Here is a 13,979-nt window from a genome sequence, read left to right as displayed (position 1 = left end):
ACACTTGATTGCTTAAAGTTAGGCACCTATATCTAAAGTTAGTTGGGCAACCAAATTAAAAGGACTCAGTTTGTGGAGGGGCTTGTGACCTCAGAAAGTATGAATGGACAACAAAGGGAGCAAGTGTTCTGCCTGCCCTTTGCAGAAAGGAATTGTTTACTGTTTGAAAAACCTCTTGACAGACATAATCATCTTTAAAACGTGGTCAGTTTTAATGCATTAAAAGCAATTTTGTAACTTTTACCCGTCCCTGAGTACTATCAGCCAATCTTCTACCACATTTTCCAGTTTATTGAGAAATATTTTCCTCTCTCCTGCTGCTCTGTGCAACCCAAAACCCAGCAGGGAGTGAGCCTGCATATTTGAATGTGTTCAAATCCCACCCTCACCCCACTCTGGCAACAGACCATTCACAGACTAGGAAGCCCTAACAGCAATTGCTGTCCAGCGGCCTGCAATATTTATTGAACCTCTGTTTGTAGATAAGTTCTCTCATAGACCTATCCATTTTCACGGCCTCTGTCTAGCTCTTGATGCTTCCCTTGGCTCTGTTTGGGGGCCCCCACAGGGAGACAGGACACATGTTAGAGGAGCACTCTAGATCTGTATATGTAAATAGTTAAGGTGCCAGTAGATGGTCCTAGGTTTTGTATGACCAGTAGTCTTGTCACACATTGTAAATGGCTTCCTCTGTGCAGCTGTTTACATCAACTCTTGATGGTCCAATCAAGGACTGTCCACATGCGGCAATGGCAACCCACAATCCTGCTTTTTTTCTTCTACCCTTGTTTGTCTATTAGCAGATGAACATTATGTATATTTTCTCACAACTCTCCTCCTTATAAAACAACAACAAGGCTCTAACTCTGCAAACTCTTAATGCACATGCCTTTTGTGAGACAGCTCACGTGTGTTTGCTGGGTAGGGACCCCAGGCTTGTAAAAACCTTTTGCCTCTGGAAGAGTGGGGTAAGGAAAGGAGTTAGAGATCAAGTACTTGGGCAAAGCATAACATCGGAATTATAATTCCTCAAACCACCTTTAACAATACTGCACATCACATAGATAGGCCCTCTTGCTAGAGGGGTCTTTTATTTGATGTGTTTTTGTTCACACTAGAAATGCATAGATATTTGATAAATGTCTTTTCTCCTGTTAGGCAGCATCTCTGAAGATCTAAACATAGAATAGACATTGTCAGGTAATTTAGTTTCCAAATTAAGATTTGGGAGTTTTAAGAGGCTTTACAAAACCTCATATTAAAATGCTCTTTCAGTATTATTTTTAGCTTCAATTTTAAAGAAGTTGTTTGGATTCAAACATTTCTGTGGGGCATTTGCAACTCAAATATTGCTCCTTTGTGCTGGTAACTTGAGAATCAGAAAGTGAACTGTTTGGCAATTGAAATGCAGAATGTTACCAGCAATAGATGGTAAAATTTTACTTTTCACTTTTTAAAAATTATTTTAGTTTAATCTAAGGTATTATTTGTGATGCAGGTAAGGGCATTCAAAATAAACATAAAGGGTCATCTCGGGATTTTTTAAAAATGTTCTCCTGTTGCCTCAAACTTACTCTTATTCCAGCTGTTAAGGGTACTGCTCATGTTTATAATGTTCTTCTTGCAGATGATACAATTTTTTTGAAAAATGACTCAGCTGGGTGGTACTGGTATTTGTACAGATTCCACACCCCAGGGGGATGTAGAATTTAATTACATAAATGTGGCTCACTTACATTTTTTTTCAAAACATATATTGACCAGAATAACACACATAAATAAAATTCCCACAGGCTGAGTAAACTAGAAAGGGCAGAAGTTATCACTCTCACTAGATGAAATGGGGTAGCTCTTCTTTATATACTTTATAACATGAATATAGAATCATAGAACCATAGAATATCAGGGTTGGAAGGGACCTCAGGAGGTCATCTAGTCCAACCCCCTGCTCAAAGCAGGACCAATCCCCAGTTAAATCGTCCCAGCCAGGGCTTTGTCAAGCCTGACCTTAAAAACTTCTAAGGAAGGAGATTCTACCACCTCCCTAGGTAACGCATTCCAGTGTTTCACCACCCTCCTAGTGAAAAAGTTTTTCCTAATATCCAACCTAAACCTCCCCCACTGCAACTTGAGACCATTACTCCTTGTCCTGTCCTCTTCTACCACTGAGAATAGTCTAGAACCATCCTCTCTGGAACCACCTCTCAGGTAGTTGAAAGCAGCTATCAAATCCCCCCTCATTCTTCTCTTCTGCAGACTAAACAATCCCAGTTCCCTCAGCCTCTCCTCATAAGTCATGTGTTCCAGACCCCTAATCATTTTTGTTGCCCTTCACTGGACTCTCTCCAATTTATCCACATCCTTCTTGTAGTGTGGGGCCCAAAACTGGACACAGTACTCCAGATGAGGCCTCACCAATGTCGAATAGAGGGGGACGATCACGTCCCTCGATCTGCTCGTTATGCCCTTACTTATACATCCCAAAATGCCATTGGCCTTCTTGGCAACAAGGGCACACTGCTGACTCATATCCAGCTTCTCGTCCACTGTCACCCCTAGGTTCTTTTCCGCAGAACTGCTGCCTAGCCATTCGGTCCCTAGTCTGTAGCTGTGCATTGGGTTCTTCCGTCCTAAGTGCAGGACCCTGCACTTATCCTTATTGAACCTCATCAGATTTCTTTTGGCCCAATCCTCCAATTTGTCTAGGTCCCTCTGTATCCTATCCCTGCCCTCCAGCGTATCTACCACTCCTCCCAGTTTAGTATCATCCGCAAATTTGCTGAGAGTGCAATCCACACCATCCTCCAGATCATTTATGAAGATATTGAACAAAACCGGCCCCAGGACCGACCCCTGGGGCACTCCACTTGACACCGGCTGCCAACTAGACATGGAGCCATTGATCACTACCCGTTGAGCCCGACAATCTAGCCAACTTTCTACCCACCTTATAGTGCATATGTCAATATATAACAGTCTTCTGCTTATTTTATACTTTTTCATCCATGTACACATTAAAGACCTGATCCTGTAAACACTTATGTATGTGCATAACTTTACTCAAGTGAGTAGTCCCTTTGAAGACAAAGAGCCGTGCAAGATGTAGTTCAATGAGCAAAATATCTCAAGAGCCTTTTCCTGCTCTCCTTTATCAGGCAAACATTAATGGAATTAAAAAAATCTGGAACTGGGCTCCAAATCTGCATGCTGAGTCTTAACTCCTTCCCAGAACTAGTCCTCAGGAAAATAATACCAATAAACTCATTCTTACTGCATCCAGTAGGCCATACATAGGGTGCTCTCAGTTACACCCATGCAGTACAGCTGAACTCAGCTGTAGGTGTAACTGAGAGCAGAACCTGGTCTCCTTTGATCAGAGCTTCACTAATGCAACTTCATTGATCACAAATCAGCCAAAACAAGACTGCTATAGTCATCTCTGCTGTCCATCAGTAGTTTAGCTGGTCTCACAAAATGAATGTAATATTTCTAAGCGTCCCTTACGCTGTTAAACCTTTCTCCCTCTAAAACTCCTTTTACTATCCATTTCCCTTTGTTTTATTTTGCTAGGCTCTTTTTATTGTTTTTCCTACCCTTCCTTTTTAGACTCTTTCCCAGAAAATCATGGTCTGATTTTAAGTCCAGAAGCTGTCTCAACAGAGGGAAGTTGAGAAACTGTGTGTGAGGTTTTTTAACCTGCCAAGCATTTGCTGCTGAGGAATCATTTCTAGTTATAGCGCTTTCTGTTGTTCTTTGGGGAAGCTTTAGTCACCCTTCCTCTCCTCCATCTGCACAGGGTTAATTTCTCAGATCCCTCTTTGATGAGTGCACATGTCATATTTTCCTTATCTTTCCTGTTGGACATTACTTTCTGCTGAGGAATATCCTTTCTTTACTGTATAGCAATTATTCTGGTAGCTATCACTATAACTAAAATGATGAAATATTTCCTGTTTTTTTTCACATTCTTCTAACTTCTGGCCTGAAACTTTCCATGCTTAGTCTTAGCCCAAAATCAAGTGCTCACCAGAGACCAACATATTTGTATTTTATCGAATGAAACTTGTGGGCCTGATTCACCCCTGTGTTAGTCCATTTTTACTCTAATGTAAGTCCATTAATTTCTAAAGCTTGTCCCTTAGGTCTCAGTTCAGCAAAGGAGTTAAGCATCTGCTTAAAGTTAAACGTGCATAAATCCATCCCTGTTCAGTAAAGTACTTGAAGCCAATGGGATTTAAGCACAAGCTTAAAAATAAACACTTGTTTAAGTGATTTGCTGAATAGGATTAGACTTATGCACATGCTTCAGTGCTTAGAGAGAGAGTGCAGAGCTGGTCGCATTTTCTTCATTGTTTGAGAAATGGCCGAAAAACTTTAAAATGTCAAAATGGGCAAGGAAAGAGTTATAATTCCTGTAGAGGCTATCCTGTCAGCTAAACAGGGCCAGATTCAGTGGCGTGCTATCTAGGTAATTATAGGTCCCTAATATCATAGTACCTGCATGCTACCCAAACTGTAACACATTTGTCCTCGCAACACCTTGTGAGGTAGGGAAGTGAAGGGACAGGGGTACTGAAGTGCAGAGAAATTAAATGACTTGCTTAACATTGCCCAGGAAGTCTCTGGCAGAACCAAAAACTGAACTCTGCTCTCTTGAATTGCAGTCAGTACCTTAAGCCACAAGACCATCTGTGTTCCACAGAGAGGGGCTTCCCATCTGTGAGGGGGTCACCCCTAGTCATGTATGCTAAGGGTTCTAAAGAGTCTGCAAAGAAATACAGTGTGTCAGCCTTGCTTCATACCACGAGTCAATTTAAGGGGTCTAGCTAGGGCATTTACAAGCCAAGCAGCTCAAGGGCTTTTTGTGCATAGCTCTATAATAAACCCTCTTTAGGATGAGCTGCATCAACTGCTTTGTTCCTTTGTGGCAGAAAAGAAACCATTTATGTTGTCAGAATATTAAAGCTACAGCTGCTAGCCAGCCAAAGATGTTTGGTCCATGATGCCTTTTGTTGTGACTTTTTTTTCTTAATAACTGGTTTCATTACTATCGGCCAAACAAATTGTTTTCATTCCTGGAATGGATCTATGCCCCATCTGGCACCTATGTGGTAATTTCATGTGAAACGCTGGCAACATGCTCCAGAATGTACAAGACACAGATAAGAACTCAAGGCCAGATGCAGATCTCATTTACACCTGTGTAAATCTGGAGTCCACCACTTCAATCAAGAAATGCTTTACTAGCACTTTTCTTAAAGTAATTGAATTGGAACACTTCACTGGTTGCCAAGGAAAATTCAGCAACATATATGGCTTTAGTTTAATGACGCAGTAAAAAAACCCTCCTTTTTGCCCATTATAAGGTATCTGATTGATCCCTTATAACGAGAATCCACCTTTGATGAAGTTGGGATATAAGTAATTTCCTGTTTCAGCAAACCAAGAGAAAAGTGCCCCTTTTTGGAAAGAAAACAAAATTGAGCCAGACCCCCAGCAAGTGTCACCCTTACAGCTGCAGAGGCGTCACTGGAACGAAGTTGATTTACACCAACTGAGGACCTAGCCCACTGTTAATTTTGTTTTTTTGTCTTTGTACAATAAACTCTTTAATAAGGACCAGATTCTGATAGCCTTCTGCATGTTGCCTCACTCTATGAGCAGAGCTATTGAAGTCAGTGGGACTCCTCATGGAGCAAAATGTTACTCAAGAAGAGCACGGGTGTTCAAATCTGGCCCTAAGAAGTCTGGACTGTTTAACTTTTCTGAGCCTCAGCATTCCTCATTGTAAAAATGTGTGTGTCAGAGTGGAATAAACCCCTGAACTTTAAATCGCCACACTATGACCTTGATATTCCAGATCATATTTTTAGCAATTTAAAACAAAACAAAACAAAAAACCCCAAGAAACTTGGCTCCCTAGCATTTTAATTGCACCCTTTCGCCTACACAGACGTCTGGCTCTTCTCTGATTTCTGCCACAGGCGTCCAATAAAACCTATTTCAAACAGGACTGGAAGACAGAAGCTGTAACATCCCAAACTCAAAAAGAAAGAATAATACTTTGCACTTCTATAATGTCTTCCATCGGAGTATCTCCCAACAGTATTGAGTTCACCTGCTTAACACCCCATTTTGCACGTGGGAAAACAGATGCAGAGAGATTAAGCAATTTGGCCAATATCAAAAATGATAAAAAGGTCAGAAAACCTGACCTAGGAGGAAAGGTTAAATAAACTGGGCATGTTTCTTTTTGAGAAGGGCAGACCTGATCAATCTTCAGATATGTTAAGGACTGTGATAAAGAGGACTGTGATAAATTGTCTATTTTAGATAGTCATGGAGAAGTAATCAGTTTAATCAGAAACAAGGGAGATTTAGTTTATATATTAGGAAAATATTTCTAACTATAAAGGTACTTTAACACTGGAATAAGCTTTTAAGGGAGGTTGTGGAATCCCCATCACTGGAGATTTTTAATAACAGGCTGGACAAACCTCTGTTGTGGATGATCTAGGTTTACTTGGTCCTGCCTCAGTGCAGGGGGCTGGAATTGATGATCTCTCAAGGTCCCTTCCAGCCCCACGTTTCCATGATCATACAGGAAGTCAGTGGCAAAGTGAGGAACTGACTCCCAGGCCTGTGCTCTAGCCACAAGACAGTCCTTCCCCTGTATATTAAATAGTAATTTAAATTTTAATATAATCAGCTTTGGTGTTTACTTTCATTTCTATTTAAACAGTACAAAGCAACACATCACAGTGAATGACTCCGAACGATGATCCTGGAAACAAAGGGCTGCAACCTCATCCAGTGTAAATCAGTATAACTATTGACATAGGTGGGTTTGCACTGGCTGAGGATCTGGCCCACAGAGCTCAACCCATTTCCCATACAGGTCAAGATTCCCAATGACTTCAACAGGAACAGGAGCAGGTCCAAACTTACAGGGACATACAAAATGCACTCATTTTAGTCTTGGCTTTTTGTTGTTGTTTTTTTAAGGGACTGTGCCAGATAATTTAGTTTCTAAATATAGGGTTGTTTTGTTTGTGGGTTTTTGCAAGACTAAGACTATTAGAAAAATGACATATAAACGTGTCACAAAGACATCTTCATGAGGCTTTTGTAAGTGTGATTGTAAATAGTTTCTTTGTCCAGATGTGAATGCTCCCCTGCAGTTTCTGCAACTCAAAGGGTAAAGCATTGTGCTAGCACTGGACAGCCAAAAAGTGATATGCTTGAAGCAGTGAAACTCACATTTATTTCTGATGTCCAAGACCTTGAATGAAATGATGGTGGTATTAGTATTAGAGTTAAAGCTTTTTTTTTTTTTTAAAAGACATGATTTGACCTGAACGTTTCCCTTTAAGTTTTCCATTTCCTTTTCTCCACAGAAAGTAGCCATACACTATGGGGTTTCCTGAAATGATGCTGAGTGAAGATTTTGACAACTACTCCTATTTCTATGAGTACGAGGAAGATGAACCACCCCAGTCCTACCTCAGTATTGCACACATCATCTCTCTTTCCTTATGCAGCATGGCATTTCTCCTGGGGGTGCCAGGAAATGCCATAGTCATCTGGTTTATGGGGTTTAAATGGGATAAATCAGTCAGTACTCTCTGGTTCCTCAACCTGGCTATTGCAGACTTCATCTTTGTTCTTTTCCTGCCTCTCTACATTACGTATGTGGCCATGGGCTTCCATTGGCCCTTTGGGAAATGGCTCTGCAAGACTAACTCCTTCATTGCCTTACTGAATATGTTTGCCAGTGTCTTCTTCCTGACTGTCATCAGTCTTGACCGCTATATCCGCCTGGTGCACCCAGTCTTTTCCAACAAATATCGGACCCTAAGGAACACCCTCATTCTGAGTGTGATTATTTGGATCTCAGCTGCTATTATTGGTGCCCCTGCCTTACACTTCAGAGACACAATTACAGTTCACAACTCCACCATTTGCTATAACAACTTCCATCCGCATGACAAAGAACTCATTCTGATGAGGCATAATATTTTCATTTGGGTGAGGCTTGTTTGTGGCTATCTCTTTCCCCTAGTGACCATGGTCCTTTGTTACTCATTTCTGGTTCTGAAGGTGAAGAAGAGAACCATGCTGACCTCCAGCAGGCTTTTCTGGACCATCCTTGCGGTAGTTGTAGCTTTTTTTGTTTGCTGGACCCCCTATCACATATTTACCGTTCTGGAACTATCTGCTCACCATAATGAACGCTTCCATGACTTGCTTCTCAGCGGCATTCCCCTCTCTACTGGCCTGGCTTTCATCAACAGCTGCCTCAATCCAATCCTCTATGTTCTGATTAGCAAGAAGTTCCAAACCCGTGTCAGGGCGACAGTTTCTGAGGCACTAAAACTTGCAGTCTGGGAGGTCAGCCGGTCTGCAACAGTCAGTGAACAACTGCGAAACTCTGACAATAGCCATCTGGGTGTGCAGTATTGTGAAACCACACAGTGACCAGCTCCTAAAAATCTCCCTCACTGCATATAACCAGCACTAGATTCACAATCAAACAGATGTGTATCTTAGCTATGAAAAAGAACAGGGGGTTGATTGCAATCAATTTAATGCTGCACCCCATTTTAGCTGAATTTTTTTTTTTGTTTTTTTTTAGGATGCAGAATTTGGATAGGATGCTAGTTAGATGCATAAAGGGCCTGAGATAAAGCCTACTGCAATCAATGGGATTTGGATCAGATAGAGGAACATTCCCACTATTAATCCTGTTGTGTAAATTCCAGAAGAGGTGTTTAAAGTGACACCTTCTCAACATAATCATATATAACAAAAATATTCCTCTGTTGAATTACATTACACCTTAGATCCAGCAGTTCTCAGCCTGGAGCTCACTCGCAGCTGTTGGGGGTCATGATCACACCATGCTTCCAATAGTGCTAAATAAGGGGAACTCCTGGTTAGATCCCAGGTAGCTGGAAGGGGGAGGAGGCCCAGTCTGAGTAGGAAAGCGGTCCCAAATATGGAAACGGTTGAACAAGTGCTGTAGATTATTACAACAAAAAGCAACCTGGTCTGACATTGTGGCTTTCTAGTCAGTTTCATTTCCTGGTTGTCCATGTTTTTGATGTCTTACAGCGAAGAGGGGATGTTTTAAATTTTTTCCCCTCTCCTGGAAACATAAAGAAATAATATTTGTTTCTAATAATAGTAGAGATTGGATGACCCCTGCCTCCCTCTACTATCACACTAGGGTTGCCAACTTTCTACTCACATAAAACCGAACAACCTTGCCCCACCCTGCCCACTGCGCCATCCCTTCTCTGAGACCCTGCCCCTGCTCACTCCATTTCCCCTCCCCCCCACTCGCTCTCCCCACCCTCTCTCACTCACTCATTTTCACCGGGCTGACTCGGGTTTGGGGTGTAGGGGGGGCAAGGGCTCCGGCTGGGGTGCAATGGGGACATGCCTTTGATTCTGGGAGTTGCGCGGCGCCATGGCAGGCACGGAGCCTGCCTTAGCCCCATCGGCTGTGCCACTGACTGGACTTTTAATGGCCTAGTCAGCACTGCTGACCGGAGCTGCCAGGATCCCTTTTCAACCGGGCGTTGTGGTTGAAAACCAGACACTTAGCCACCCTATACCACCCCCCTCACAAGTAAAGTCAAAAGATAAAATAATTAACATTCTAAACCCACTGTCCATTATTACGCCTTTCCAATGATGGATAAAATGTATAAACGATATTTTTACATGATTTTTCAGTGGAATGTAAGAAAGGACAGAATTTGATGTTCCTTGGAGCAAGGTCTGCTCACACAGGTAAGGATTTGCAAATGTCCCTAGCCTCTGTTTGCCAGAGGCTGGGAATGGGCAACAGGGGATGGGATCACTTGATGATTACCTGTTCTGTTCATTCCTTCTGGGGCACCCGACATTGGCCACTGTCGGAAGACAGAATACTGGGCTAGATGGACCTTTTTCTGACCCAGAATCGCAGTTCTTATGTTCAGATGCCAAGTAAGGGCAGAATTTGATAAAATTATTTTATTTATTGCTTGCTATAGAATTATATATGTATCCATATATACACGGACACTAAATAGACTAATCGTCCTTGATATAACCCTATTGAATTTAGGGGAGTTAATGCTGGGATGAATTTGGCCCTGAGTTTCCTATTAGCTCATGTATACCCAGTAAAGGTATATTTTCAGCCAGCTTGAATACATGCATGTACAAAACTATACATACATTCTTGCCTCAGCGTGTAAGATTAGGGCTGTAACATGGTTATAACACCGTGTGGTCTTGTCCACACAAGTAAAGTTTACAGTGTAGATGGGGCCCTATATATAGATTCATACATAGTGTTCTTTTACACAAAATATTCTATCACTTTGAACTATATTTGCACAAATTGAATAGATCAATATTGCCTGCAGCCACATTTTGGTCTGAGTTCATGAGGCCTCATGAGCTGATCAGTGTTAGGCTGGATCAGTACCATCTCAGAAATACACCTAAATGCTACAAAATATGATGTTGCTAATTGGTTAGGTACCACTCTTTCCTGAGTCATTATAGAACTAGTGCCTCAGCAAGGTGTTATGGGCTTAGCAAAGAAGTCAGTAAATAATTTAATTTTTTTTTAAAGCTGTGGAATATTCAAGAGATCCATGCTTAGTATTGTTGGACTATCACAATGGCTTATTAGGAACAGCAATTCAGTGACCCATGGGACAGAAGGACTTTACCAACATATAGCAAGCTTCTTGAGCTAATGACAACCCTGAAATAGTTATGAGAGGTACAGATTTGAAGTCAAAGCACAAGAATGCCAGTTACTGCCATTGGATGGGGATAAAAAGAACCCGCAACCAGCCCAAGTAATTAATTCACACCAAGGCAAATGTATCATTAACCACTGCATAAGCCACTTCTACAGCAGGAACAGAAGATATCTAAACAAAACCAAGGAGGACACTGGCTCTCTGAGGACAGTGAGATTGATGCTAATGGAGTCTGTATGCTGATCGAAATGACAGATGCTTACTCAAGTCACGGACTACGGAAAAATAGCAGGAGCAGCAAATGCCCGGTGCAGATGGTAGAGCCATCTCAGCAGCTATCCTGGCCACTGCAGGATGAACTGTCCTAAGAAGGGCTGTTTGATTGGAAAGCCAGCCTGAGATGTAAGGATAACGACTATTGACAAATGTCTGGATAAGAAGTAGAACAGTCCTCTCATCTGATCAGCTGATCTGACATTCCTAAGCAGTCTGAGGTTTAGTACTTGGATTAGTTTGTGGCTGTTTCTTTTGCTGATATTATACTTGATTTTTCAATAAAGGGAAGCTGTACAGTAACCACTGGATTATGACTGCTCACAACAGTTTTTACCTTTTAAACTTTTGTAATCCTGACCCCATATCTCTTTCCCCTATTCCTGGTTCTGTTACACCCAGAATTTACTGTGCCTTTCACTGATCCTTCTGGAGTGCTGTGTGTTGGGGGCAGACATTTTTCTCTTCCTTAGGCTGGAAGAAGGATCTTCATTCTCCAAGACAAGGCCAGAACAATACAGCAGGAGCCTCTGGCTCCTGATTAGACCTGTGTGAATAACTGATTTTTGTTTACTAACAGGTTTCTCCCCCCATCCCCAAATGTACTTTTCAAAATTTTCAGCAAATCAAAGTTTAAAAAAATTTGTTTTTGAAGGTGTGTAAAAATAAAATTGAAGGAAATTTCTAGTCATTTAGAATCAAAATTACACTGAACAGTGTTTAAATGTTTGAGGGATTTTTTTCAACTGGAGCAAATCAGTGCATTTGACACATTGATAATGGTTTGGTTAACATAGGAATCTTCCCCCCCCTCCAAAACAGTGTTGGCCAAAAAACTGCCCAGTTCAACTCGAGGCACCTTGCACTGGAGAAAGATGAGGGAGCTTGCCCTGAGGGAGATTGGAACATTAAACAAGCTGGGTTGGGGAAAAAAGGAGCAGCAATTTAGGGTGGTTTGAGAAGGGAGGGGTAGCAGCACCTCCTTGTGTATGGAGATAGCAGTGCTCTCAGCTGCTTCCCTCAGGCAGACAAAATGGTCACGTGTGCTGCAAATATTCTGTGGAACCAAAGAGGGCTAATTTCAGTTTAGGGGTAGAACAATCCACAATAATCCAGATTTTGATGTTACAATGGAATTCAAATACACAGCCCCATCATTAAACAAGAATTGGGGGTTGCTCAGCACCTTGCATCTATTCCAACTGAGGGCAGAATCTGCCCCAGGAATTTATTAAAGATTGGCTATTGACTTACTTTGAGAAGTAGCTTCCTTCATCTTTGGAATTCGTGACTAAGAAATATACCACTTCAAAAAGTTCAGAAAACCAATCAAGCTGTGGTCAACTGGCTTTCCCCAGCTCTATATATGTTATGGCAGGATTGTAGAATATTACTTTCCCAATTATTCCTTAATGCTTCAACAGGCCGTGTTTACTCCTGTCCAATACCAACTGAGAAACAAGCCCAGAACCCATTCTTTTACACAAGTCTCAATTCAGCCATATTTTCAGAGATTTCATAAAAATCTTCAGTACTTCTGCAGTAGCAGGGTGAGTATTAAAACAGCACCAATCCACCAACAGTGCAGATTGACACTGCAGGTAGCTGGCTGGTGTAATTAATATCTCCCGAAGTGTTACAATCTGCAAGTCACCCAACTGGATGGATCTATACTTTCAAGAAAACTGTTTAAAGGTCTAAGTAAAAGTTTTTGAGCAGCTGAAGTGTTTTTGATAATAAAAGCAAGATTATTGCAGATAGATGACTAGGGACAGTAGACCTTGTAACAGTGCTCCTGCCAAGCATCATATTTTTGCCCAGTCTCCCTCATTTTTCACAGCACCTGTGAGGATCTTTAAAAAAATGAGTTATGACAGGAACTACTAGGTGGAACATTAAGAAAACACAAGGGAAGAGTCAGCATTACATGTTTTTATACTAATTCTTCCTTACTGGAATTAAAAGATTTTGTTGGGGGAGGGGAGAAAAGGAGGAAAGGCTTGTGATATGGTTTTATTTAATCATTTGTTGGGACATAGGGCATCCTTTGTGGAGGATAACAAAATATATCAAAGCATTTGCAACCTTTTTCCTGTACAACAGCCTTTTGAAAAAACAGAGCAACAAGTCCTGCCACCCCAGGTAAGCACAGTGTTTCCAACAGAACTAGTAGAAGTGAAGTGGTTAAGATTTTAAAGTAAAATGTCAGGTTTCCACATTAAACCTATCCCAGTTGCAATGAATGACATTACACTATAGTGCCACTGTTTCAGCCTCCAGGCAACTCAGTGCTTTGCATTACCTAGCACAACAAAAGGGACTAGAAATTTCATTAATTGAAGGCTTATGAAGAAAACCCTAAACAGACAATGTGCAGATTTACATAGTCCTGGCTGAGAAAGCAATTAGAATAAATTCTGGGGAAAACAAAAAAACCGCACCCCAGGACCTCACATCTATAATGGCCAAGTTCAGCCCTGATACAAGCAAGCTGAACTCCGCTAAAGGTGTATCTGCTTCTACAAGTGTTATATAGAAAACAGAAGTATGCAGTATAAATTCTTGATTGACGTTATAATTCTCATGAGTGCAGCTTAACCATCCTTGGCTTTTTCAGTGTAGTACTCATGGGATATCACATTTTTCCCTTCTGAAAGCAAATGCACTGTGCTACTTAGGGGCGTGGGCTTTGACTTCAATTAAAGCAGGTAGTTCCTGTCCAAACAGATTAGATTATAAATAAAACAAAATGAGGTAAAGTAACTGGAGTCCCTATTAACCCTTAATTATACACAAGAATTGGTTCACAAACCCCCAGTATTTCAATTAAATGCTTAAGTAGACTGAAAGGGATATGCTGCCCCTAGTGTTCCCGCTTTGCCTCCGAACTCCATGACATGATTTTACATATGCAGTTCAAAACTGCACTGGCTTTTC

The 13,979-nt window shown here is 41.4% G+C and overlaps 1 protein-coding gene across 1 annotated transcript; it reads left to right on the top strand.

Annotated features, from left to right (window-relative positions):
- The first annotated feature begins 7,340 nt into the window (after window positions 1-7,340).
- On the top strand, window positions 7,341-11,329 carry CMKLR2 (chemerin chemokine-like receptor 2). Its single transcript, XM_077829842.1, has one exon. It carries the CDS (start codon window positions 7,414-7,416, stop codon window positions 8,476-8,478), a length of 1,065 nt encoding a protein of 354 aa, XP_077685968.1. The 5' UTR covers window positions 7,341-7,413; the 3' UTR covers window positions 8,479-11,329.
- The last annotated feature ends 2,650 nt before the right edge of the window (window positions 11,330-13,979 follow it).

This window comes from Eretmochelys imbricata, chromosome 11 (genome assembly GCF_965152235.1).
Source record: "Eretmochelys imbricata isolate rEreImb1 chromosome 11, rEreImb1.hap1, whole genome shotgun sequence".
Taxonomy (NCBI): domain Eukaryota; kingdom Metazoa; phylum Chordata; order Testudines; family Cheloniidae; genus Eretmochelys; species Eretmochelys imbricata.
Note: the sequence above shows the minus strand (reverse complement) of the source record. Positions and strands in the feature narration are given on the sequence as shown.